Raw genomic sequence first — 24,589 nt, forward strand, 5'->3', positions numbered from 1 at the left:
AGAATGGGCCGACGTCTACGTAACTCTCTTTTGGACTTCGGAATGTCTGGCACTCGCGTGTTTCGTTTTAGCAACCAAGAAGAGGCGCTACCCGGAGATGCTTCTTTCTACCCCAACCAAACCAAAGCAAACCCAACCTGACCTGACGTGACCTGACCTAATCTAACACGCGTAAATATGTACAGCCCTCACGGCAGTTGCCCACTGGCCAAATCCTACCTAGATACGAACATTAGCCCTCACGACAGTTGCCGGCTGGCCAGATGCTACTTAAAAAACAAATGCGTGTTTAGCACTTCAGGCTGACCCGCTGCAAGCCAGCGACCTTTAGATTTCGAGGTGGGTACACTCGGCACATTTACTACTAAGCCACGAAGATAGCTGGTCATCGTAAGCCAGTTTTTAATGATGAAATTGGGCATTCTCCGGGCAGCGCCTCTCTTTGGTTGCAAAAAGAAAATACGCCTGACTCTCCCAGCGCTAGGGGAGAAAAGCCCGGTTTAGCCAAAAAAGGTACTTAAAAAAACGGAATTTGAATTGTAGGCGGGGAACTTTATCGTGTGACAATTTCATGGTCCTAGATCAATATATTCAAGATCAAATGAGGTTAAACGTGATCAAATTTGCTATAGTGACTATTTTGCGTTTATACCTACGCCCATAGCTCTAAGAGATACTGGCCGATTTTCCTATTTCTTCCTTTATACGACATTTGTAGTGTTATGAGAATCTCTAGTTAATCTTACCATAAATTTGGCAGTTAGTGGCTTGCTAAGAGTAAGATGTCGCCGGCAGAGGCGGGGATCGGCCGACGCGGGAAACGTCATAGTCACATATTGTGTTTGCACCCTAATAATTCATTTTTACCAGTTGATTTTCGTATTTATTTGAACATTAGATTGCCTGTACATTTTTAAGCCTTCACACAAAATTTGACACGAATCGATCATAATCAGCGGTAAGAAGCGCGGTGCAAAGATGGAACCGTCCCGCGCCGGCACAGTCTACCATTCAGGCGGCAACGGCCGGGGCCGGCCGCCGAGCCGCTCCGACAGGAATGTTTGACTTTACACCGCTATTACTAGAAAAGTTGTGGACCGATTTACCTATTTCTTGCGCGGGAGGATTTGCAATTCGATTCTGGACAGATACTGAAAGTTTAACGTTAATGTAATAATTATGTCGTGAGTTATTGGCGATAAACTGGTGGGGTTAGCGAAATCGGCCCCTTCCACCGCCCGTGCTACGTTGCACTACTTGTTGCTGTATCATCCAAAGTTATCGTTGGCCCACTCTAATTTTCTCAGCACCTGTGCCTTACGTGTAGTGGAAGACAATATCTAAATTTGAGCGAAATCGAAGGGTACCCATTTTTCACAAATTACATTTTCAGAAATAAATTCAAAATAAAATAAATTCAAAATCACCGAAAAATGTAAAAATTGTCAAATTTTACTAGCATTACTCCTTATGTACACGTTTCAGTTTATTTGAAATTAACCCATTAACGCCCGTAATTCCCCAGCGAACGCACACGAATGCCCATTTGCCGATTTAGAGGTAATGGTCCCCTAAGGGTACCATGTGAGTTTGGTAAATGTGCGAATTCTAGAAATATCCTTTTTTGAAGTGGTACCTTTTGGTACCACTGGGCGTTAGTGATATCATTTTTTCGCAAAAACATGCATTTTAGCAGCATACAAGATATGTTGCCAAGAAGACTTTGCAGCTCATTCGTGAAAATTGGAATATTAGACGACATACTGATCGGCAACATTATGGCAAACGCTCGCCGCTTATGTTTTTCAAGTTGTCAGATTATGACGTCATTACTGCATGCTATGCCTAACTGCCATAAACGTCAATGCTATTATTCACCTGGTGGTGGGTCAGTCTAATGAAAAATTGTGCTGTTTCAAGCAATGCTGCGGAGTTGATGGATTTTCAGTGACTGACTCTGACTCCAATTCAGACTTTTACATTTCGACTCCGACTCTGACTCCGACTCCAGGCATGATTGTCGACTCCGACCGACTCTAACTCCTGCTCCATCTCCGCAGCCCTGGTATATCTGCAGAGTCGCGGGATTTTCGGCGACTCGAACTCCGGCTTCGGCTTCCACAATCGACTCCGACTCTGACTCCGACTTCAGTTAAAGATATCGACTCCGACTGACTCCCGATTCCGATTCTGCAGCCCAGGTTTCAAGGCTTGTAGAGTTGCTTACTTTCCTAAAATGCACAAATATCTTTATACAAATGACAAAACAAACACCACCCTACAATCTGTTTTATAATTTTTTTTCAAAATTATGAAAATAAACATGAAGTTCATAGTCAAGATCCAGCACAGTCTGTGCTTACAGTTCATGCACTGCAAGACACGCGCTATACCTACCTACCAAATCTAATCCAGCAATCAACGAGACAGATCTTCAAAAATGGACTTCAGCCGGATTGTGCAGTGCTGGTTGCGCTGAGGCACACGTTGCAGCAGTCAACACGTCATGCTTCTAGGCTCTAGCCGTTATACTTCTCCATGTACGTCTCCGGGCAGAGCGCCACGCGCCCCTTGCCACAGATGACTATATGTAGTGACAGCCGCATAAGTACAATGCAAGCGCCAATTCATGGCGGAGCCCACTCTTATCCAGTGTCTGCATCAGTCGCGGCGTACGCAGCATTATCAGGTGCACGTACCAAGCAGGTCTGCAGGAACACGTCTGTCACTACCATCAGGATCAATATTTCCTTCGTATACTACCGCACAAACTGCACTGGGATGTGACGTCGTTACCCACATCTTCCTGAACAACATCAACAGCCTTTCTAAACAAGACGATCTCAAAACCATGCCCCTCCCCCTCCCCCAAGCAATATTCATTTGGGCCTTGACCACATCTCTGCTTGGCAGGGATACCCGCAATAATAATAGCGATTACAGGGCAAATATCCTATCCAACATCAATGTGTCACGTCAGCGGTGAATAACTTATCAGCAATGAATGCACCAGTTTCAAGCGACGAGGGCGACGAAGGCACTCCCCTCCGAACTCTTTTTAGATTCTGTTTGCCGCAAACGGCACACCGTCCCTGAGAAACGTTACACAAACGACTCTCAGCCTACACAGGCGCCCCTTTTTAGCATAGAGACGTCCCCTTAGGTTTCATAGGCATCAAAGGCGCCTCTTTAGACCTAACAGGCGCCCCTCGTTCCCACTGAGGCGCCCCTAAGGGCTTCACAGGCGCACCTCTTTCTATAGGCCTCAGGGGCGTCCATCCTTAGGGATGCAGTGGCCAAGCTTTCTTATGGAAGCTCGAATTTGACCTTCATGGGCGCCCCTTTTGCATGGCGTCGCCCTTTCTGCGTGTTGGCGCCCCTACACATACTATAGGCCTCATGGACCTCAGAGGCACTCCAGAGGCTTCACGGGTGCCCCTCTTTCGCATGCAGGTGCTCCTTTGGGCATCGAAGTCGCTCCTATGGACATGCTCATTTGCATTGAAGCGCCCCTATGAACTTTATAGGTGCCCCTCTTTCGCATATCGGCGCCCCTATGGCCTCACAGGCACCCCTCTTACGCACCCAATGTCTTTAGGCGGTGGCGTCCCCTTGAGGGATGGCGCCCCAAATGGCAATTTGTCCGCATCACTCCGTTGAGCATTGTTACGCGTCTGCACAGAACGCGCACGCATGAAATTGCGAAAAAAAACGCTTAGCTTAACGCCCAGTGGTACCAAAAGGTACCAACAAGAATTCTTCCCCTAGGGACGCCAGGATTCATGACGAAACATCGGATATTCTGCTTAACTGCAGCTGCGAGTTCTTCATCTTTAATGTAAACACACTTTGGCCAAAAGAATATTCACAGACATGCAAATACAAACGTTTCTTTCTCCTAACGTCAGCCAATGACTGTGGCGCCTCGAAACACTCCTCGCTTTTCTGCACCTCACATGAAGTTCTTTGTATCAGCACGTTATTTTCATCCAACAGCATACCCGGAAAGGAGGCGATTATCCAATGACAGCATCTATGTGGCGAAAAAACGTATGGTCTCAAGTCAACGCAGCGGGCCAAAATGTGCGTTGGTACCTTTTGGTACCGCTGGGCGTTAATGGGTTAATAACTTCAAAAATGTTGAAGCTATAGAACTTTCAAGATTGCAATACACGTCCAATTCTGCTCATAAAGCAGAAGTTTAGCGACTTGTATCTCTGTAGCCCGAGGGCATATGACAAAATCCTTTCACTCTCAGAGGTTTCACCCAATAGCCAATAAGTATACCAAGTTTGAACAAAATCGCAGAGGTGGCCGATTTTGGCTGTCCCGGTTGACATGGAATGCCCCGCCAGTGACTGCGCAATATGTCAAGCTATTCTCCTTTCACTATAAAATTCTGAAGTGGAGATTTCCTAGACAGAAGACAAGCAGCAACTAGAAAACTCACCCCGCTCCTCATACAGAACGACCTCCACCTCCCAGACGCCCGGGTGGTTCGGAGACATCTGAGCACGCCGCTTCGACATCTTGAACCGCTTGCCGTCCCTGCACGGAGGTCCGATCCGGAACGTTAGCTCATAAACGAAACAGTCTGCCTTTTGCTGAGTCATTTGATGACAGCTTGTTAATCAAATAATAAAGAAAACATTCATTAGGCGGCAAAGACGTCAGGACTATCACACACACTACATATATGTAAAAATAACTGAAATTACCAGGTGAGACCGTCAGCTCTGCCGGCGCACTAACCTGAAGACCAGCTCCGGCTGGACGTCCAGCCGGTGTCGGACCAGCCGCTCCGGACTGAGACGGGAGCCGTCCGTCATATGGGCCACCAGCTGACGACAGAGGTCATGGGTTAGGTCATAGGTCACGTTATAGGTCACCGGGTCGGGTAAACGATCAACTATGAGTGAGGAGTGGTCGGTAATATGCAACACCAGGCTGGCGATAGAGGTCGCAGGTCTGGTGGGTAATCACAGGTCAACAGGTCATGTCGCAGGCCAACGAGCCAGATTACGTGATAGCAAGTCTGACAAAATCTCAACCGATACATTAAAACATGATAGCTTGCTAAATGCTCAAGAAGACAGTGTAATCGTAAACACAATGGCACACAACGGCAATGTCATAGCAGCGTCCCAATATTTGTCGATTTGGGTGAGAGACGACATCCAAATGAAAACAATTTTCAACTCTCACTTCAAACTTTTGAGAACAATTTTCCACTCCCAAGTTCAAAAACAAAGAGCATCTGCAATCTGGCATGCATAGTCTTAAACTTCATGGTCATACACACATGATTTACATCCTTTTTTACATCCTACCACATTTGTGTGGAAATTAATGTTACGAAATCCTCCGTTCTCCGTTATCCCTCCGTTCTTGCCACTTCCACGTGTTTCAGCTTCACCTGACCGCCAATTTTCCACTCTCATCTCCCTGTCTACTGAATAATTTTCCTCTCTGACACCCAAGCTAAAATATGATTTTAGGACACTGTGTCATAGCGGCGCCTAGCGGTCGTGGTTCCGATTTCCGGTCATTCAGGGATCAAATTGCTTCAGAATCTGCACCAAACCCACCGCCATAGCAGAACAATGCCCCCCCCCCCACCCCCACACACACACATTCTAACGCCCACCAAAAATACAAAACCGATCTAGCCGAGCGACACTAAACACTGCGCCATACGCTCTCTGAAACGCCGGCGCGCCTGTCCGTCCATGAAACCCATGTACCCGACATCCAATGACCCGCTCCGTAATTCAGCTCTGCGACTCCGGGGCTGACGGGTCGCGGACTCATCAATCGCTTCTGACACAGATATGTCCGGCGGGCTGCGACTGGGCGGCCCCCGCCATCCTTTGTCGCAATGTCGGTCAATGTAACGCCGAATGGATAATGAGATGGCTGGTGGGAAACGATCCGCGCCTTCGTGAGAGGGTATGCAGGAGAGGCGAAAATGTGCGACTGAAAGATGCACGTCACTCGTCAGTACTTTTTGTAGCAACTGACCTAAAGAAAAAAAATGGCAGTGGCAGGCAAAGACCGTAAGTGAAAAAACACACACACAAAAACCATCCACGCTGAAAAAAAACAAACAACAAGCCCCAAAACCGAGACCACGCCTCAAATCAAGCCCCCCACTTGCACAAATCTATCGCCCAGCCTTCTTCCTAATCTGACTCACATGTGCCCTGAACGGCATGTGCGCGCGGAACACCTGGCTGGGCCCGCCCAGGAATTTCAGCTGGATGGTGTCTCCGTAGACGCGGGTGGCGCTGTGACCCTGACCAGTGACCTGCAGCTGGTCATCCACTAGCTGCGCCGTGACCTTGACCTCGGAGCCGTCCAGCGGCTGCAGCAGCTGCAGCAGCTGAGACATCGGCACGGACGTCTGGTGGCGGCCCGAAAACTGAAACGGAAGAACGAGGGTGGCCGTCGTGAGGGAAACGGGCGGTTACAAGGCACTAACACAATGGTGCATTGGAAACGCATTCAGTCGAAATAACGTACATAGTTTCAAAGAACGTGAAAAGGAACTAAAGCCATAACAACTTCGAAATATTTCAACTGCCTGCCTTTCGCCGTCCTCTCAGATTCAGGCTCCGTGATTCTAAGCTTCAGAATCCCTCCCCAACATACACCGCAATGTCCTTGCCCTCCCAAGCAGACCCACCCTTACCGAGTGGATGGTCTCGAGGACGACCTGTTTGGCCCTCCAGCCGACGTGTCGGTGCAGCGGGGCCGCCTCTGCCAGCAGGGTCAGCTGACCCGACACGGCCCCGCCGCCGGAGCTGTAGTCGGCCGTTACAGTGACGTGCAGGGCCGGGTCAGAGGTGCGCAGCAGCGCCGGCGTCTCCACCAGCACCTGAGGGGAGGGGTGGCAGGGTCATATCAGAGGTCAGTTCTGGGTCAGTGCGCAGCAGAGCATGTTGAAACAGAGCCTGGGGCTATCGCAGGAGTGGCAAGGTCGTAAGCCAGACCATAGGTCGGCTGGGGTAATAGAAAGCACATGATCAACAAACAAAAATGTTTCAGAATATTAAAAAATCCTGTTTCAACGTTTGGCATTGTGGCTGTCATCGTGGCGAAAATGGCTCACCATTCTACCATTGGAAAATATATGTAAGTTAAGTCTTTCATTGAGTTGCTTTTTCTATTGTTTTTTTCCCAATCAACCGTTGCTTTCAGATCACAGTTTTGTCACTGAAATTAGGGCCGCTATCACTTCTTGCTCTGCTAATTTGTCGAAGGCAGAAACAATTTCTTCGTTCCTTCCAACTTTCGTTTCAGCCGTGATAAAAGATTTGGCGGCGTATCGGCTTTTCATAGAATGAAAAATGAAAGATATTTTGCCCCCAACGGAGATGTGAAAGGCAACAAAAGCCCAAGAGGTTCACATATCAAATGATGCGTCGGCGAAATATAGCAAAAGACGTTGAGAAGAAGAGCGACATCTGCTGAAAAGTAAAAATCTTTACCTTAAAAACAGCAGTCGGGGCAAAAATATTGCATTAATTTATCAAAGCTGTCATCTCTTGACACAGACATCACTCAACACAGAATTCATTTCCGTAAGGATTTCCCAAAACACCAAAAACGGGACGGACTTTCCGATTAATATTCAAAACGGCGCACAAACTTTTCTGGCACATCCATCCGCAAGACAAGACCGAAGGGTACGTAACCAGCTCTTCTTCATTAGTCTTTTACTGTTTTTTCTTTTCTTTTTACTATTTGCCTTGTTTTAGCCGTTTCACCTCACAAATGATAACCCATCCATACACCACTCACACGCTGCCTTACCCCAATGTGACTTGTCTGAAATTTGGGTGACAACAGAGTCACTTACCTCAAACTTTGGCGGCTGGTAGACCTCCACCAGGAAGGGTTGCTCCTCAGTTTGACCGCGAGCCGTAACACGCACCTTCCAGCTGCCCTCGACCGGCTGATCCCCCAGCGGGTACTCGGCAGACACCAGGCCAGTGTTCGACTGTGGGAGAGGTCAGAAAAAAAGGTCAGTCAGGTGAGGTCAGTGTGGGCACTCGGCAGAGACCAGGCTCGTGTTGGACTGTGGGGAAGAGGCCAGAGTCAGGTCAGTCAGGTCAGCGGGTACTCGGCACACACAAGGCCCGTGTTGAACTGTAATGAGAAGCAGAAAAGGTCAGTCAGGTCAGCGGGTACTCGGCAGACACTTAGCCCGTGCTGAACTGTGGGAAGAGGTCAAGGTCAGGTCAGTAGGGAGTGTTTGGCAGACGCTAGGCCAGTGTTGGACTGAGGGAGATGTCAGAATCAGGTCAGTGCAGGTATGGGCAGACACCAGACTCGGGTTGGACTGTGAGGAAAGGTCACAATTAGATCAGTCGGGTCTGTCGAGGTAATCTGCAGACACAAAACCCGTGCTGAACTGTGGGATAGGCCAGGTCAGATCAGCAAGAGGTCAGATCGGTGGGTATTGCAGTAAACGGACAAGAGACTATTGTAGCATGGAGTGTCGGGTTATTGGAATATTGAGCGCTGACCAGGTCAAATAAGGTCCCACACGACTGATAAAAAACACATAGTTTGGTCGTGCGATGATTAGAATCAGGTCAAAATCGAAACGAAACATGGTGCTCGTCCCCAACGAAAACAATGGCCACACGGATTCTTAACCAGGTTAACATGATTACAGCACCTCGCAATTTAGCCCCGCGCCGGTAAACGATTAACAACAAAAACAGTCGTGGTCGCATCTGTCCGTAAAAACCCTGCTGCGCGGCCGCGATCACAACGGCGGGCTACCGTTTCCGCCAATATGAGTACAGGGGGCACAGCGCCGGTCTGACGATGGCAAAAACGGCGCAGCGGTGACGTGATAAAGACGGCAGATGGCCGTAAACGCGGCGCAAACAAGACCAAAGTGGCGTCTTCCGCGCGACTGCGGTTACCGAGATCCCAGCCCCAAATATTATCCGCCCCGAACACGGGATCGTTCTGAAATGCCGACAGATGAGTGAGACATTACGGTGGTCATATCGAGGCACGAGGATGGAGTCACATTAGGCTACGAAGAAACGTCACTGGTAATTTACAGCCGGCCTTGCAGACCGACAACATCCTACGTGAAACAGGCTGTCCTTCCGTCTGTGGTCTCACACTTGACTGATAAATCCTTACTGGTAGACACCCCTCCACGCAGCATTTCCTATAGGAGGCTCGAACATAAGACACCTTACTATACAACTTAGCAGCTCAAACTGAAGACCGTATAAGGCCTCGGGTACCTCAAGCACCTTCCATATCAGGTCTACAGACTTCAGACCCCGACAGAGACACAAACGTACGATCATGTCGACCGGCAGGGCCGAGCCCCACGGAACATCGTCATTCGTCACGTGACCGTCTGCCGTCTGTCTCCTCACACTTGGTCGTTAGTCACGTGATGTTATCTGTGTACCAAAAGGGCATGAGAGCGACGGCCAACGGCATGAGAGCGTCGCTGGCCGGACTTAGGGTCGTTACGGAAACGAATGAACCGCTTCATTCGCTCACCCAGGACATAAATTCCAGGCTCTAGAGTCGTGGTTTTTGTGTCTCTCCTGTCCCAATCGATGAATCCTCAGCACATTGCCGCTTTTTATGCAAATAATCCTCGTTTATTCCACATGTTTATGGTCCAAAACCTTGACATCAGGGAAACAAGGTGTCTAAAGATGGTGTGACAACAAGTTGATGGTAGTTGATGACCTAGTGAGTGTAAAACCTGACAGGGAGGTCTAGAAGTGTCTGTCGGCCCAGGGGAACATTTCCGCAACAAACAACGCTGAATGCCTGGGGAATGTTTGCAAAGTGACCTCACGAATACTGGGTCGATTGCATTGTGCCACTAACCTAGTTTGGTGTAAGTAAAGAAAACTTGAAAAAAACTTTTGCATTAATGTTTTCTTCAGCTTATTGTCTGATCATCAGATACACAAAATGTTCAGAACGAGTGCATGTTTTTGAGAGCATGACACTGTAAACCGTCCATCTGTAATATGTCTCGAAACCGATGCACCTCAGCGTAAGCTCACACCACCAATCTCTGACCTCCTGCATAATCTACACGTCCAACCTCAGCGATCCCAGCGCCACCCCATCCTCCATGTCACTGTTCGTCACTGCCGTGCGTGGCCTATGTAACATCGTATTCAGCCGAGGTCCCGCCCGGGTCCCGGAGGCTCGACACGCGCCCGGGCTCCGGGCGGACCAGCCGCTGCATTTTTAACACGCAATTTAGGCCCGGGGCGGTGTGGGCCTTGGTGGGTCGGTATCGTGCTACCATCTCTCTTCCACCCCCCCCCCCCCCCACCACCACCACCACCATTTCCAAGCGAGGTAAAGTCAGTGGGGGCGGGGGGCGGGGGCTGGAGTTGGCTACGGTTAGTTACCGAGCAGCAGATTTGTACTTGTAGGCACTACATTAACAAGCTTTGTTATGTTGATGGTGGACGGTGGTGTAATGAAAAATGCTTATTTTGTAACTAGACAGTTGAGTTTCGGCCTTTGTCTAAGCTTCCATAACGTATTATTCCTCTTCCACAGTAAAACCCGCTGGAAAGGTTAGGATCCACGGTACGCTTATGAATTCATGAGTGAATTGATGAATGCTGAGGGCGAGGTCTACTTTGCCTCACCTGTCATCATATACTTATTGTAGGGGAAATTGGGGGAACGCCGAATACTTTTTTTCTGACGCCCGTAGCACGCAAGGTAGACAACATAAGCTATTCTTGTTGGCGTCATTCGAGAGGCCAGTCTTTTGTCTTTCAAACATAGGGGAAGCCGGGGGAAGCCCGGGCGCGGGGGAAGCCCGGCCACCCCGTTTCCGGCTAAATTATTCACAATAAAATGCTCAACTGTTTGTCCTTTCAGCGTGGCAGCTAAGGTAACGCCAGCAAAAAAGTTAAGGCTAACAAAAATTGCATATTGTTAAAGTTATAGAGCAAAAATGATATTTTAAGGGTTTTTAGCTAAAAAGTGAGATATGTTGCACTGTTAATGTTATACCATACAGTACTAATATTTATACGAATGTTATGTAAGGACCGTTTAAGTGTTTGTAGTGAGGGGTGACGAGGCTGGCTGGCTTAAGTATGACATTTTTTCGAACATCGCTGTTCTAAAATAAAAATAAGCACATTGGGGTAACCCCGGGCGAGTGGCCAAGCTTACCCCCAACCGAGAGCAATACCACTAAACCACTGTTTTCCATGAGATAATAGGTACTGAGCAGGTTTCGTTAACTTCTAGATCAAAGATAAATTTCGAAAATAAACATGTTATCATAGACAAAGCCAGTCATGTCACTTAAGGTCAACTAGGGTCAAACTACGTTTTTGCAGATAACGCGACAGACAATGAAGCTAGAGCTTCAAAAATGGTGTCGTTGTGTTCTTCTTCATCAGCCGAGTCGAATGATATGCAATATGATGCATTAAGGTAAAAAGAAAAATAAATTTTAAGGAATTTTGAAATACACATTTTTAATCAATTTTGCATCACGATTTTCATCGACCTGTACTGTATATGTGGTAGACGCTAGCTAAAATACCAGTAGTGACATAAACTCTAAGATGTCCAGAGCTAATCAGTACCTTAATATTTCACTTTCCGTTAATATTTGGAAGACACATAATGGTTTCATCAACTCGTTGTAAAGCGCTGGGGAGGTGGCCGGCGTTACCCCTATGCCAGGCTTACCCCAGAAAAATCAACACTTTTTTAAAACTCGATTTTCTCAACCTTATACTTGTTCCACGAAACCGAATTTTTGGGAAGACACGGCCAATGAACTTGGCTAGCTAACAGGATATCAAAATTTTACACAGCACGTATGGTATGTAATAAAAATGAAAAAGAGCTTACTATGCCGGGCTTCCCCCGGCTTCCCCTACCAGGCGCATTTGATGAATTCGCATACCGTTAAGCGCAAAAACTAAAAATATCAAAGAACTGACTTTTTCGGCGTTGCCCCGGACTGCGGGGAAAGCCGAAAATGGGATAAATGATCTACGAGGAATGCAGACATTGATGTTTTGCCAATTTATCTCAAACTTTATCCAAAATTCATCAAAGCTGACACGCGTTTTAAGAGCTTGAGGACGCTTGGTGCACACTGGAAGTTATAATTGTGTGATATAATAAAAAAAAAATGCTAGGCAAATCATTCCTTATAGGTAACAGGCCGTTGTGCCGGCTGAAAGTGTAATTTGTTTGACTAAAAATACGCGTTGCTATTCTACAGCAGTAAAGTCCACGTAGCGTGCTTTAACGTGCGTAATTGCACGTTTTCGGCATTACCCCAGCCAGCCATACTTTCATTTGCAGGCCCATAACTTTTAAACGTGCTGTATAAATTTCAAATAGGCAGCACACTTATGCAAAGACATGCTGAAGATTACTTGACCGAATTGGCCAGACAAACGGTAGCATAATGAGTAAGAAATGCAGCTTCAAAGGCGCATGTAGTACAAGGGAAACGTACCTTGAAAACGCTTTTGGCGCCCTCACAGCCGAAGTATTCCAAACGACAACTCGTAACAAACATGCGATAATTGTAGTCACTTAAGCTTCAGAGCATCACTGAGACGTGGCAACCATGTCGTACGGTTTTAGAAATATCTCGAATTTCGGCTTTGCCCCAACTCCGGCATTGCCCCAACTTCCCCTATTGTTTTGATCTGTCCTTGAATTCCATGGATGTGCCAAATGATCAAAACGAAAAAACTTCCCGTGGGAAAAAATGCGGCAGATAAAAATGGGAGATTTGCATGGACCATCATACGCGCAGGTGCCGTTCCACCAAAAGCAGATTTATGCGGGGATTATCCTTCGGATAACCACCACATCTGTCTCCCAGCTCCCGTTTTGTGCCGAGACCAGCTACGATGGGCCATCATGTGTCATTGTGTCATTACTTGTCGCACGGGACTTTGCACTCTACTGCAATGGTCTCGTGCAAAATACGTGTAGTGTCGTGTCTGTGATGTTGCCGCTCCAGTAAGTCCGGTCGCTCCCACGAGAGTGTTATTGTCAGGGTCTATGGGCGAGGTGCTATGGCCAGTTCCTGGCATTCAGCCTAATATAGGATAGGAAGTTATGATGCATGCCATGTGACATTATGAATTCATGATACTGTACCGCTATGCTCTTCGATACTGATACAATTGCAGCAATTTTATTACGTTTAACCCGCCGCAGAGTGAAGAGTTACGCCCATTTTGGAGCATGGACAATGCATAGCCAGCTAACAGATTGAATCGCAAATCACGCATTGAGTTTTATCACAACAAGAATTGTCACATTAAGGCAATAATAATGAAACCATTATCGGGTTATGAAAAAACGACGCTACTTTCCACGTCAATATGCAGCCTCAATATGGAAATGAGGTTGCTTGATTGAATCGGGATGCACTTTTTGGCGCCATAAATGATTCATAGTCCAAAAATCTATGTAAACGGCTATGTAGCTAAGCTCAGGGACATAACCACCATCGCATACAGGGACAAAATCGGGCCCAGTATCGTGAAACAAATCCCACAAAGCGCCGGTAAGCCGCTGGCTGATCCTGCGTCAGAGAAATATGACGCTTTGGCGCACCAGCTCCACTCCTCGCTAACCAAGGCCATATATAGCTCGCTAACCACAACCAGTGTCAGACGTGTGGAAATTGTGGACAAAGTTTCAACTTTCAACTATCTGTCGTGAAGTAGCACTATAGATTCCTGTAGTTTTGTTTCGAGCTTTCAGCATCGACATCGACCAGCCACATTTGTCAATGTTCAGGTTAAGTATAGCACAATCGCGGGGCCATTTGACCGAAAACAATTTTCATTATTCTCATGCTGGCATGAATCAACAATTGATCCACCGTTTCTACCACCACCCCACTCGGCCCCGAGCTCACCTGCAGTGACGGCCATCGCTTCATGATGATGCCGTTCGGATCCAGCAGCCGGACGTCTGCCGATGACTTGAACGACTTGAGATCGGTTCCCAGCAGTACCACCCGGAACCGGACTGGAACATACGATAGACGGGCATCGGTTAGATTTGGCGAGTCGAGTCCTGACCCATTACAAGCAAAAGGCAGGCGAGGCAAAGTTTCAATAATAGAACTGGAGCCAAAGAAATGTGAGTGAAGCAAGGTCGCTTGAAAGAACGTTAACGTGACCCATCAAAGCGCGACTGAACTGTACTTTAAGTTTGATGCTCAATCTAGGAGCATTCTGCATATCACTAGCAAAGTTCCACTTAGCTATCAAAAATATTAGTGGACCGTCTCGTAGAAGCTGTACAAATTCATCCGCTCGGGGAAAGCAGTGCGGGGAAAGGACCCGGTCACAGGTGCTCCCTTCAAGCTGGCAAGAATAGCATGTTTTGTGGCCCATCCCAGACGAAAAACGCCGCCCCTTGTTTACTTTAGCTTCCGTTGTGCTTAATGGTGTTGTGATTTCGGCACAGAGTGGTGATCGTTTTCGTGTAACACGAAGCAGCAGTAAATATTAAACGCTCTGCTGAAATTACGACACAATGCATCTAAAAAAATGGTAGTTAATTAAGGATCTTACACGGGATTCAAAGAACGTCAAAATCTGCACCTTATAAACAAAGTTCCCTTTCAAACCATAACTTTACGCCATTCTCCATAACACATACGCAACAGCAGCAGCTGAGGCAAGCTGCACCATCTTCTTAACACACACACCCTGACCTCTCGTGGCATCCAACAGGCATCCCATCGATGCACTGCTCATCAACCGGTTAAACTGTGAGGCGCACGGCACGCAGGGTATGTCAGCAGTGCGCCAGATTCGCCACCGGCAGCCCGGCCCGCCAAGACCGCCGAGAGTGCGACTGTAGATACTCCTGGCACACTCACTTCCGCAAGAGACACTCTGCGTGACGTGTGCTGCGGCGTCCGGGCTCGATTTGGCTTTGAATTCAGCCCTACATCTACATAGTGTGCTGCATCTTGGTTTGTTGAGCTCATAGGCATTTTGAGCTCCAGTCAGGAGTCAGGGCTATACACACAAACACAAGTTGATCAAAGACATCCCAGTTTTACGTTGGACAGTCTCAGCAATCAAAGTGACGAATGAAAATAAAATCACCATCAAGGGTTGGACTTTTATCTCGAACCAGCAGACGCTGGTCTGCCACGGTAAATCTAGTGATCAGTCCCGAGTATTTATCCGCGAGGATGGACAAAACTGGTACGAGCGCCACGAATAAGCAGGTGGTGGGAAATGATTGATGATGCGTGCGTCGTGCAGACCGGGACCAGGCGGTACCCCACGCGAAACGGGTCCACACTGAAAGGGCCATCCATGACCGACCTAATTGGTTCGTTTGGTTGGAGCCCTGCATGGGTGCTGATAAAAGGGCGCCGTTAAAAGAGCACGTAACGTCACAAACAGCTTTTGAGATGTGTTGTCAATTGGGTGAGCGCAGTGAACCTTGTCTGGTGTAGAAAAGCCAAGCGATCGTCCCGTCTATTTAAGGTTACGTGGAACAACGGTCCCAAGAAACAGCTGGTGAAAAAGACACAAGAGAACACCCGCTACCCACGGTCATGAACTTCAATTAGAGACGATGACTTTCACCATGGCCAAATGCTTCACCCTTCCTCTGGCGGTCTGGTCCCATGGGTACCGGTCCGGCCGCTGCCCCGCCACCCTCCCTCCTCTGACCCCAGCTCAGTCCGCCAGCTGCGCCAGCGCGCGGGGTGTGTGACCCCTGCGACCCCGGCGGCGACCGGTGTCCCCTGAGGGCACTCGGCACCGCCCCGGGCGGTGGCACCGACCGGCCAGCCCCAGCGGAGCGGCCTCCCCGCGGCCGCTGCCGGCAAAACAGGCCCGCGGGCGGACAGTTGTGACTCCCATAGGAGACCAGCGGCGCCGCTTGTTAGAGGGAAATCCCGTAAAGGAGCGATGAACAAGGAAGAGAGACAACAAACATGGTAAGAAACCGACAGAAGAAAATGAAATTCCTCCCGGAAGATTGGATATCCAGTACTAAAATCTGAAACAAAAAGTATACAACGAAATACCAATATGCAATAAGTTTTGAGGATTCAACAAAAGTCAATTCTGCCTTCTCGAAAAAATTCAACTTGAAGACCATAAAACCTTCCAAGTCTTACATGGCGTTAGGTCTTGAAAGCGATGAGCGCTGATAACTTCCTCCCTTTCCCCTCCAATCACCCATCGTACCATCGTCAGCCTGCTAAGTCATTTTTAATTTCTGTCTTTTCTCTCTCTTCTCGGTTCCTCCAACTTCCCGCTACGCCCCACGCCGTCGCACCATCCCGAGCACGCGCCTGTCTCAGGCCGCGAGTTCAGCATTCTGGGTAAAAACACGTCCCTCCCGGCGGCGTGTGCGTTAATTGACTCTCGGGAGTGATGGCGGCCATTACTCGCCTTCCGAGGGCGGCAGCGAAGAAGTCATCAGTCGACTGGGACACGGCTCGGGTGGACACGCACCACTCCAATGGGAGTGTTGAGCCCCCTTACAGCGGCGGGGTGGACCGGGCAGCGGGAAAAGGACGTGAAGGAATGGAAAGGAAGGAGGATAAACGTCAAGATGGGGTGTGAGTGCACGCAGACAAGAGACATAGCGGCGCAGACTACGGCAAGAAACTGGTTGAAACCTCCAGACAAGCGACCCCAAAAGAGCCATCGATCTGCCGTTATAGCAACAATTCCGTCATCCCAGCAGAAGCCAAACCCTATCGATCCGAAATATGCCATGAAGTCAGAACATCTGAGCTGAGAGGCAGGAGCGGGGCAGTTCTACGAAGATAACGCCAGAGGGGATAATCACAGTCTCCAGAGGGTGACTGATCAGGGGAACTCGGGGTCAACAGTGCCGGTGGGGGTGACGATTACAAACCCCTCAGGGCAGCTGCCGATCACCGGAGCAGGGGACGAATCGGCGGGGACAGTGGATGGTTGCAGATAAAATATAAGTGACCACTGCTGCATAACACAGTTGCTCTACACGTGTATTGGCTGTCCTTTTCATAGAAGGGAAAAACGATCCAAGAGAAGCGTCATTTTAAATACCGAAGTTCTGAACCAGACAGCATCAGCCATCATGACTCGAATACTGATAACAGCGCTCCGTTTCAGCTTCACCAGTCTCAAAACGGCACCGGCGGCGTACTCGCTACCCCTACAGAGAGCGCGACACAGGCCTTAAATCAAGCGACGATTCAACAAAGCTGTCTGGCTACGTGACTGAGAATCTAATGGACGGATTCGTCTTTCAGAAGGGTTCATAAGCCCTTTGGATGACATCCTGCTGGGTTATGAAGACATCTTCAGAAGCCATCTTCTCGGTTTCACGATAGCTTCAGCCCCTGCTGCTACAAGACACATGCAGACTTTGGTTGAAGGAGAAACGAAAACAGAAAAAGAAACGAAAACAACGAAAACACTGATTGAAATGAAAATAATACAAAATTGTAACATCATAAACAACTGTTTGAAGTTATATCAAAACGGATAACGAACATCGACTCCATACAGATGACAGAACGAGTGTGAGTAGCCAGATGGACCGAAAAATGAACGGGGAAGGGCCATGAGGGGAAGGGAGCCCATAAGGGCAGACAGGGGCGGCCAGCACTGGGGGAGGGGGGGGGGGGGTCACTCGTGCGGCACGTGGCACGTGGCCGGCTCAAATTTACGTGGCACACGCCGGTAATCAGCGGACGTCCCACTGATTTCCCCTCCCGTGCCCCAGTCGACCACTACCCCCTCCCGCACAGGAACAATGCCGGGTAATGGCGACTGAAGTGCCGACCGGCTGGGGTCGGCTCGTAAAGAGGGGTCTGCTCGACAGACTGTGGGCCCCGTGTGCCATGGACACTGGACAGGGAAGGGCAAACGTGAAACAAACGAACACTGATCGGCAGTCGTTTGTTCAATGGGCGCAATTTCATCAGCGCAGCACATGGAGCAATGGGTGAGTGATTCAACAGCGGTGTTGAACGAATGAGTTACTGCAGCAGCATCGCATCACAATCTTTCAAATACCATCCTGTGTCCCACAAGCTCGCTCCTGAGCAGGGCTCGTTCACCCATGACACAAGAAATAAACTCGACGAAAGTCATGAACTTCAAAGGTTTATCGCATCCGTAAGTAAAATAAATTCGCTAACGGTGAGCGCACCCAAAACTTCCCTCGCGTCAGCAGGTGTGACCGGAATTTCCGGTTGCGTGATGCCGCGTGCCAGTGACATTTATCGAATAGCGCGTGGGTCGGCCGCGGAAATCGTTTTTGTCACCTTAGCAACCACAAGGGCGTTCTGAGGGCCAATAATTCCATGACATGACTGCACCAATGAGTCCCAGGGCCCAGCTCATATGCATAGAAAAGCCCGTAGGCTAGTGTCACTTTATCACTTTGCAAAAGTGCCACTTAGTTACTCAAAGGACACTTTTGATGACGTTGGTGAGGTGTGTATTGTGTAAGGGTGGCTATAAGAACCCATCTGTCGGGTCACCCTTTGCCATACTTTGTCTCACTTTTCCAGCAAACTTTTACTTTTTCCACTTTTCTATGTATAATGTATATGAACCAGGCCCTGTCGTCTTGACCCCGCAGTCAGCTCCTCACCTGTCTGCAGCTGCCGGTAGACGGGGCTGTCCATCTGCACCAGCATGGTCAGCGAGCGGGCCTCAAACCGCAGCTCGGTCTGGTTACGGAACAGCGAGCCCTCCAGCTGATCCGGCTCGTTCCCCTCCACGTGTAGACGGTACCGGCCCGGCCCGCTGTTGGACGGCACCTGACGAACGGTAGGTCAAGTCAGCTGGGTCGGATAATGACAAGGCGTAAAGAATAAGTTACAAAGTTGGGTCTGGCTTTCTTTTTGTTACTTGCGCGAGTGTGTATCTCAAAGAGCAGGCTAAGCATGATCAAGTTGGGATTAACCACACTTCCTCATATCCTCTGTAAATTTGTAACATACGTACACAAAGAAGACGTTATTGGTCAGCTGCTGTCACTTGTCAGCGGCCAGCCAGCTTCATTTAAAGACCTCGCAAGGAATTTGCGCAATCACTGTTCTAATCCAAGGCTCGGGATTTTTACCCATGCAATTGCAGGTATAAAGGCCTAGTTCACTGACAGAACAACTACCGTTCGAAGCCCCATTGCGGGTAGGATCTGAAGCAAACACACCGCGAAAACAGCGCATTCATCACCTATGACCAGAAAATTGGTCAACATACGTGACGGTCACACGCGGGAAGGCTGTGGCTTCTCGTGGTGAGAACGCGGGTGGTTCAAGTGGCTAGGTTGCCGGCACAAAGGGTCACGAACCTGGCCTGCGTGACACAATGCATGAACAATGCCCTCTACTGTAGGCACGACCCGTAGCGGTTACAGCGGGTACACAAGTCACGTGACCGGTAGCCTACCGCAGGGAGACATGTCTGAATTGTCTGAGCGAATTACCGTTAACTAGATGAGGAAAGTTCCTGACACGCGTGATCAGCCAAAGTCGTGTATCTGTATTTTATCTGGCGATACAGGTAGCTGAGGTAGGACACGCGAATGACATCAACAATCGCAGGCCTGTTGTGAGACTGCATAAATAAATCGTTGATAATCCGGAGGTTCAAGGAAATCGAGTGAGAGTGCCTAAACGCCTGGACCGGGGAATTAAAGAAACGTACAAAAAATAGGTATGTGCCTTCTAATGTTCAACAGTCGTTAAGCGTATCTACTTCATTTTATATCTTACGTATAATACGTATTGTCGGTTGCGTACTCATATGCAACATGCATGAAGTTGTGAACAAGGAATACCTCCCCCAAGTTATTTACAGCAGCGTCTTTTTTCAGCAGCCCTATTTCATTACAACCAACAGAAACTAGAGAAATAAATCAGCGATTGGATGTAATCACCGAGCACACACGACAACAACCGGACAAAAGAAAATATACTCGATAGATAACAGCCTGCCGAAAAGCTACGAGCAGCGCTCCCAAACGGAGGCAATAAACCTCGTCTCTAACCGAGATGAAAAGAGCTCGCAACGAGGCGTACTTCAGTCAACATTTCCTCCGAACAGCACCACTGAAACGTAATAAAGAAGACGCCCGATTGAACTAGGATAGGACACTGTAATTTGGTCATTTTCGCAACATTTTTCCCAGTGAAACGTCGACAGCTAATACACTGCGCGATGTGGAAGAACATAAAGGTCTGAGAGTAAGCATACCTATTACCTACCAACCAAACTGTTTGAAAGCTGATTTCCATAATGTGGCCCTAAACATGAATAATAACATCGCGCTAGAAATGTTCCTCTCGGCACTGACCCACAACTCATGCGAGTTTATGCCTCAATTCTTGTCCTCAGTCCTTTATCATAGAGATGGAGTACCTATAACTGAAACAGCTGGCATCAAATCGATAAGAAAATAAGCGAAGTGGAAGCGTTGATGACAGACAGAAACAACTCATTTGACGTTTGATTTAGGTACGAAGTTTCGACAATTGTTGAAGAGCGTTGGGTGAATCCTTTAGCAATACATCGCCTCCCAAAGTTCCCAATGCAGCCGCCTAGACCGCTCGGCGCTACCTACCCCTTCTCCACATCCCCCTGCTCCCCTCCCTCCCCACCCCGACCCCAGCGGTGGCGGCGACGGGTGTGTTTCCGGGTCGGAAGGAAGCCGTCGGTCGCGGCCGGCGGCACCTCTGTCGGCACACACACCAACAAACAACGCGATCACCGCTACCGACCGCTTTCCACAACACAGAGCGGCCGCGCCGCGCGCGCGACAACACGGCCACCCGCTCGTCGCATTGTGCGTAATGCGCGTGTCGCCCCACCGCCGGGGGAGCCGCACGCATACGGGCCGCTCTGCGCTGGCACGCGCCCGGAGCTATGCGGCGCGTTTGAGGTTAGGAGTTGTGAGAAGCGAGTGACACAAGTTCAAAGGATGTGGAAGAAAGGCGTTTGTAACTGACGAATGTTTTCGATGGTTTGGAAGCTTACAAGATCGGAATCGAAGGATGGAACAAGATAACAGCATCCAACAGTGCTACACAAGTGCACACGATGTTCTACACTTCTACAGTTCAGATTCAGGCAGGCAGCTGCACCACTGAATCGTTCACCCTTTATCCAGCGTCCAGCGAGGCAGCGTGATCGGTGAAGGCTGCCACCCGGGCTTTTGAATGCATTTTAGGCATAATGCGGCGACGATTGATGAATCATCGTCTATCCATTAGCGCACCTCCCCGTCCGCACAGGCAGCCGCCCGCCGTCGACTGCGGCAGCCCGCGCCGCACAGCCACCCTCCCAGACGGGCCGCATTGAACCGTCAGGCCGATCGGGCGCGCGTCGCCCGGCCGATTGTTGGGCCGCGCACCGGATTATCCACGCGTGCGCCGCATCTGCCCCCCCCCCACCCCTGCCCCCTCCGGAGGGGGTCTGTTGTCCGGCCGCGGCGCCAACGGAAGCCGCGCGCGCGCCGCGCGGTTGGCTCACCCCTTCCGCGCCGCGGCGCCGAGCGGGGATCATGGGCCGCTTAGCTCACCAGCCGTGTGGTGTGATCCCACCAGCCGGGTATCGGGCGGAGGGTCGAGAGGACTGAGACCGCCGCCCCCACTTGGCGAAAGGCTGACGAGGCGTGCTGAGAGAGGGTGAGAAGGGTTGGACGCGGCGGGTGATTGGATGAAAATGATAGAGACGGTATGGGTTCGGTGGTGCAGAAACGTTCATTGATTGAAAGTTCCATCTGCTCTTGCAATGCCTCTGAGTTATACATGTAGCTACCATTGCAATTTCATGCATAAAACAAGTTTCCGTCGGCCTGGGGATTTTTTTTTTGTTTACTCATAAATATTTTTTTTTTGAAAGAACATAAAATTGTTGCGCGCCAGTAAAGTGGATTGGTCGGAGAGTCCAATGAGCACAATGAACATCTAAATGTGACAAGATCATTAATTTTACTTACACCACTGCCCCGCTACTGCACCAGCAAGACCACATTCATTCCTCCCCATTGCATCCGAAAAACGCAAACAATCTAAATGCCACTGGGGTCCAACGCAGAACCTTCCCTTGCCAGACTCGCGGGTGGCCAGGATCACATTATTTGATAAGACAGACCGCTGCTAAGTGTTTTTCTCTGGCGCCTGTGCCTCTTATGTCTTACTGATGCAGATCACCAGAAGCTGTAATGGTTTAGAGTGAAACTATCAAAGCACATAATCTGTAGAGCAGGATGCGCACAACATTAATTTCAGCAGTCCGGATGGAATGAATAAGATCACAGTGCGAAAACAGCGTGCAATGTTTAATGGCAGGGGAACGATAAAGTAATCGGTGCACAGAAGAAGGGCGTGCATTCCTAATATTATTCGCTCATTGCTAAGCATAAGCAGGACCACACAGCGTCCCATCGCCAAAGACCAAATAATAATTGATAAGCTAATCGTGTTGCTCTTACAACAACGGTAACTTTATTATAATGATGAGAGAATAATAAAGGGCGAACGGAGACTGGTTGTGAGATTGATTATCGTGAACCGACTATGAGAAGCATGGAGACGACTCAGCCACCACTGCTGTTGACTGAATGACACTGGACTGATAGCGATTACCGAGTCCGAACACCCTCCCCCATTTAATATGAAGAGGATTGTGCCTCGCAACCACATCCACTGCAGTTCCAATCCAAAACCCACCGTACTACAGCACTATCGCTGCCTTATTTCCCCATCCCTCATTGATGCTGTCTAAGTAATCTAATTGTCTAATCTAATTCACACTCACCGGTATTTCGAGCAGGCTCATGCTGTTCTCGGCACACTCTCGCTGCACGCCGCTCAGTCGCACCGAGTCCCTGAACAGGGCGGCGCGCACCACCACTGGTTGTCGGTTATCCAGCACGTTCACAGAGAGGCGGTACGGGTGGCCGGGACGCACCACGCGGCTCGACAGAATCAGGTACCGCCTGAGGGGACAGAAGACAGGGGTGGTGGTTAGCAACTGTATCTGGAGCGACAGGGGCTGGGTGTGACATGACGCAAAGGAGCATACTGGAGATCAACATCAGGACACGACAATGAAGAGGGAGCAATTGCCCTAAAAACATTGGATGAGACCAAATATTAGTTCTGTATGTGGGCCTGAAACAATTCAAAAAGCTCCCGCAAGAAAGCAAGCCAATTACATGCCGCAGTAAGCAGCTTCAGAGCGAAGCAAAAACCTCGATACAATACGCTCCGGCAGTTTGCAGTAAGCCCGTAAGATATTGTCTATTAAAATTGCAAATAAAAGTTCACAATGCACCTGTCAGGAGCAATAGCTACAGCTGTCACCTCGTGGGGTTTCTAATCTGACACTGAACATTGGACTGGCAGACAGCTGACCGAATCGTTCAGCGTCTTTGGAACAGTCGAGGCTTCGACACCGAAAACGAAGCCCCTGATAACTCTTTGAGGCGCCAGTAAGACTGCGTTTTAATAGCACGGCTTTCAAAACCACGAAAGGCTAAATATCGAGTTATCTAGCCCGTAAGTGGTTCAAAGTTGGCCACTCTACTAACCCGCGCCCAGATGGGGTCTGCCGAGCAACGCGGTCTGATGGGGGGGGCCATTTTGGCCCCCCCCTCAGATCTCGAGAACCACGCAACATAGCGACAAGCGGTAAACGGTGTTGGATAGCCCCAACGAGGAACTACCTTGTGACCCAATTTCATGGACCTCGGTCAAACCGATGACGTCACAGGTCAGGTCAAAGGTCGAATTTTCACCGTTTACAGGCATTTCAAGAAATGCGTTGTAAAATCGTGTAAAATGCATTTCATTGAAAATCATCGATGGGGAAATGTTCTTCAAACACATATTTTGCTATTTGAGGTCACTGATACCAGGTCAGGTCACAGAGGTCAGGTCACTGGGGGGTCACAATATGAAAGTGTCGTGTGATACATGTTTTATGGTCCATTTTACATGACAAATGCGATTATGTGGGTCAGACAGACTTTAGGGCTAGCTTAGGTCACGTTTTGGTCAAGGTCAGGTCAAGGTCAGGTCAAGGTCAGGTCAAATTAGGTCAAATTTCAAAGTTGATATTTTTGCATAAAATGGGTATTGATTCGATGCAGCTCGTCACGGGGAGTTCAATGGTGGTCTCTGTTTTGCGCTACGAGGTCTAGAATTGCTAAAAATTGAGTTCAAAAATTTGACGTCATCAATTTTTAACAGTTTTTTCGCTATAACTTGGCCAAAAAAAGAGGTATCGATCTAAAATTTTGTATGTATATCGAAGAGCGCAGGGACTATCACATATATTCCGGTTTTTTTCGAAATTCGAAAAAAAAATTTTGGAAATTTTTTGAGTTTTTCTAAAAAAATCATTTTTTTATTTTTTGGGGGTCAAAATCCAAAAATTTCGAAAATCCGAGATATCAGTTTTGTAGCGCCGTCTTTTCTCTACACAACCACATAAAGAACTTTAAAATTGCTTGTTAACTGTAGAATTGGTGAGCGTTTCAAGATGTCATGTTTTTTGCTCATTTTTAC

General features: G+C 48.7%; 1 protein-coding gene across 2 annotated transcripts in view; it reads right to left on the bottom strand.

The window, feature by feature from the left end:
* The window catches only part of LOC122384781 (CD109 antigen-like), an 88,138-nt gene that overhangs the window by 26,757 nt on the left and 36,792 nt on the right, over positions 1-24,589 (bottom strand). For both annotated transcript variants that reach the window (XM_043372519.1, XM_043372520.1), the window contains exons 3-10: positions 22,836-23,016; positions 18,661-18,829; positions 13,943-14,055; positions 7,862-8,002; positions 6,692-6,877; positions 6,197-6,421; positions 4,753-4,841; positions 4,451-4,548 (exon numbers count right to left, since the gene is read on the bottom strand). In XM_043372519.1, coding sequence (XP_043228454.1) covers positions 4,451-4,548; positions 4,753-4,841; positions 6,197-6,421; positions 6,692-6,877; positions 7,862-8,002; positions 13,943-14,055; positions 18,661-18,829; positions 22,836-23,016 — 1,202 coding nt within the window. The remainder of the gene's footprint in view (positions 1-4,450; positions 4,549-4,752; positions 4,842-6,196; positions 6,422-6,691; positions 6,878-7,861; positions 8,003-13,942; positions 14,056-18,660; positions 18,830-22,835; positions 23,017-24,589) is intronic.

This window comes from Amphibalanus amphitrite, unplaced genomic scaffold (genome assembly GCF_019059575.1).
Source record: "Amphibalanus amphitrite isolate SeventyFive unplaced genomic scaffold, NRLGWU_Aamphi_draft 000198F_arrow, whole genome shotgun sequence".
Taxonomy (NCBI): Eukaryota; Metazoa; Arthropoda; class Thecostraca; order Balanomorpha; family Balanidae; genus Amphibalanus; species Amphibalanus amphitrite.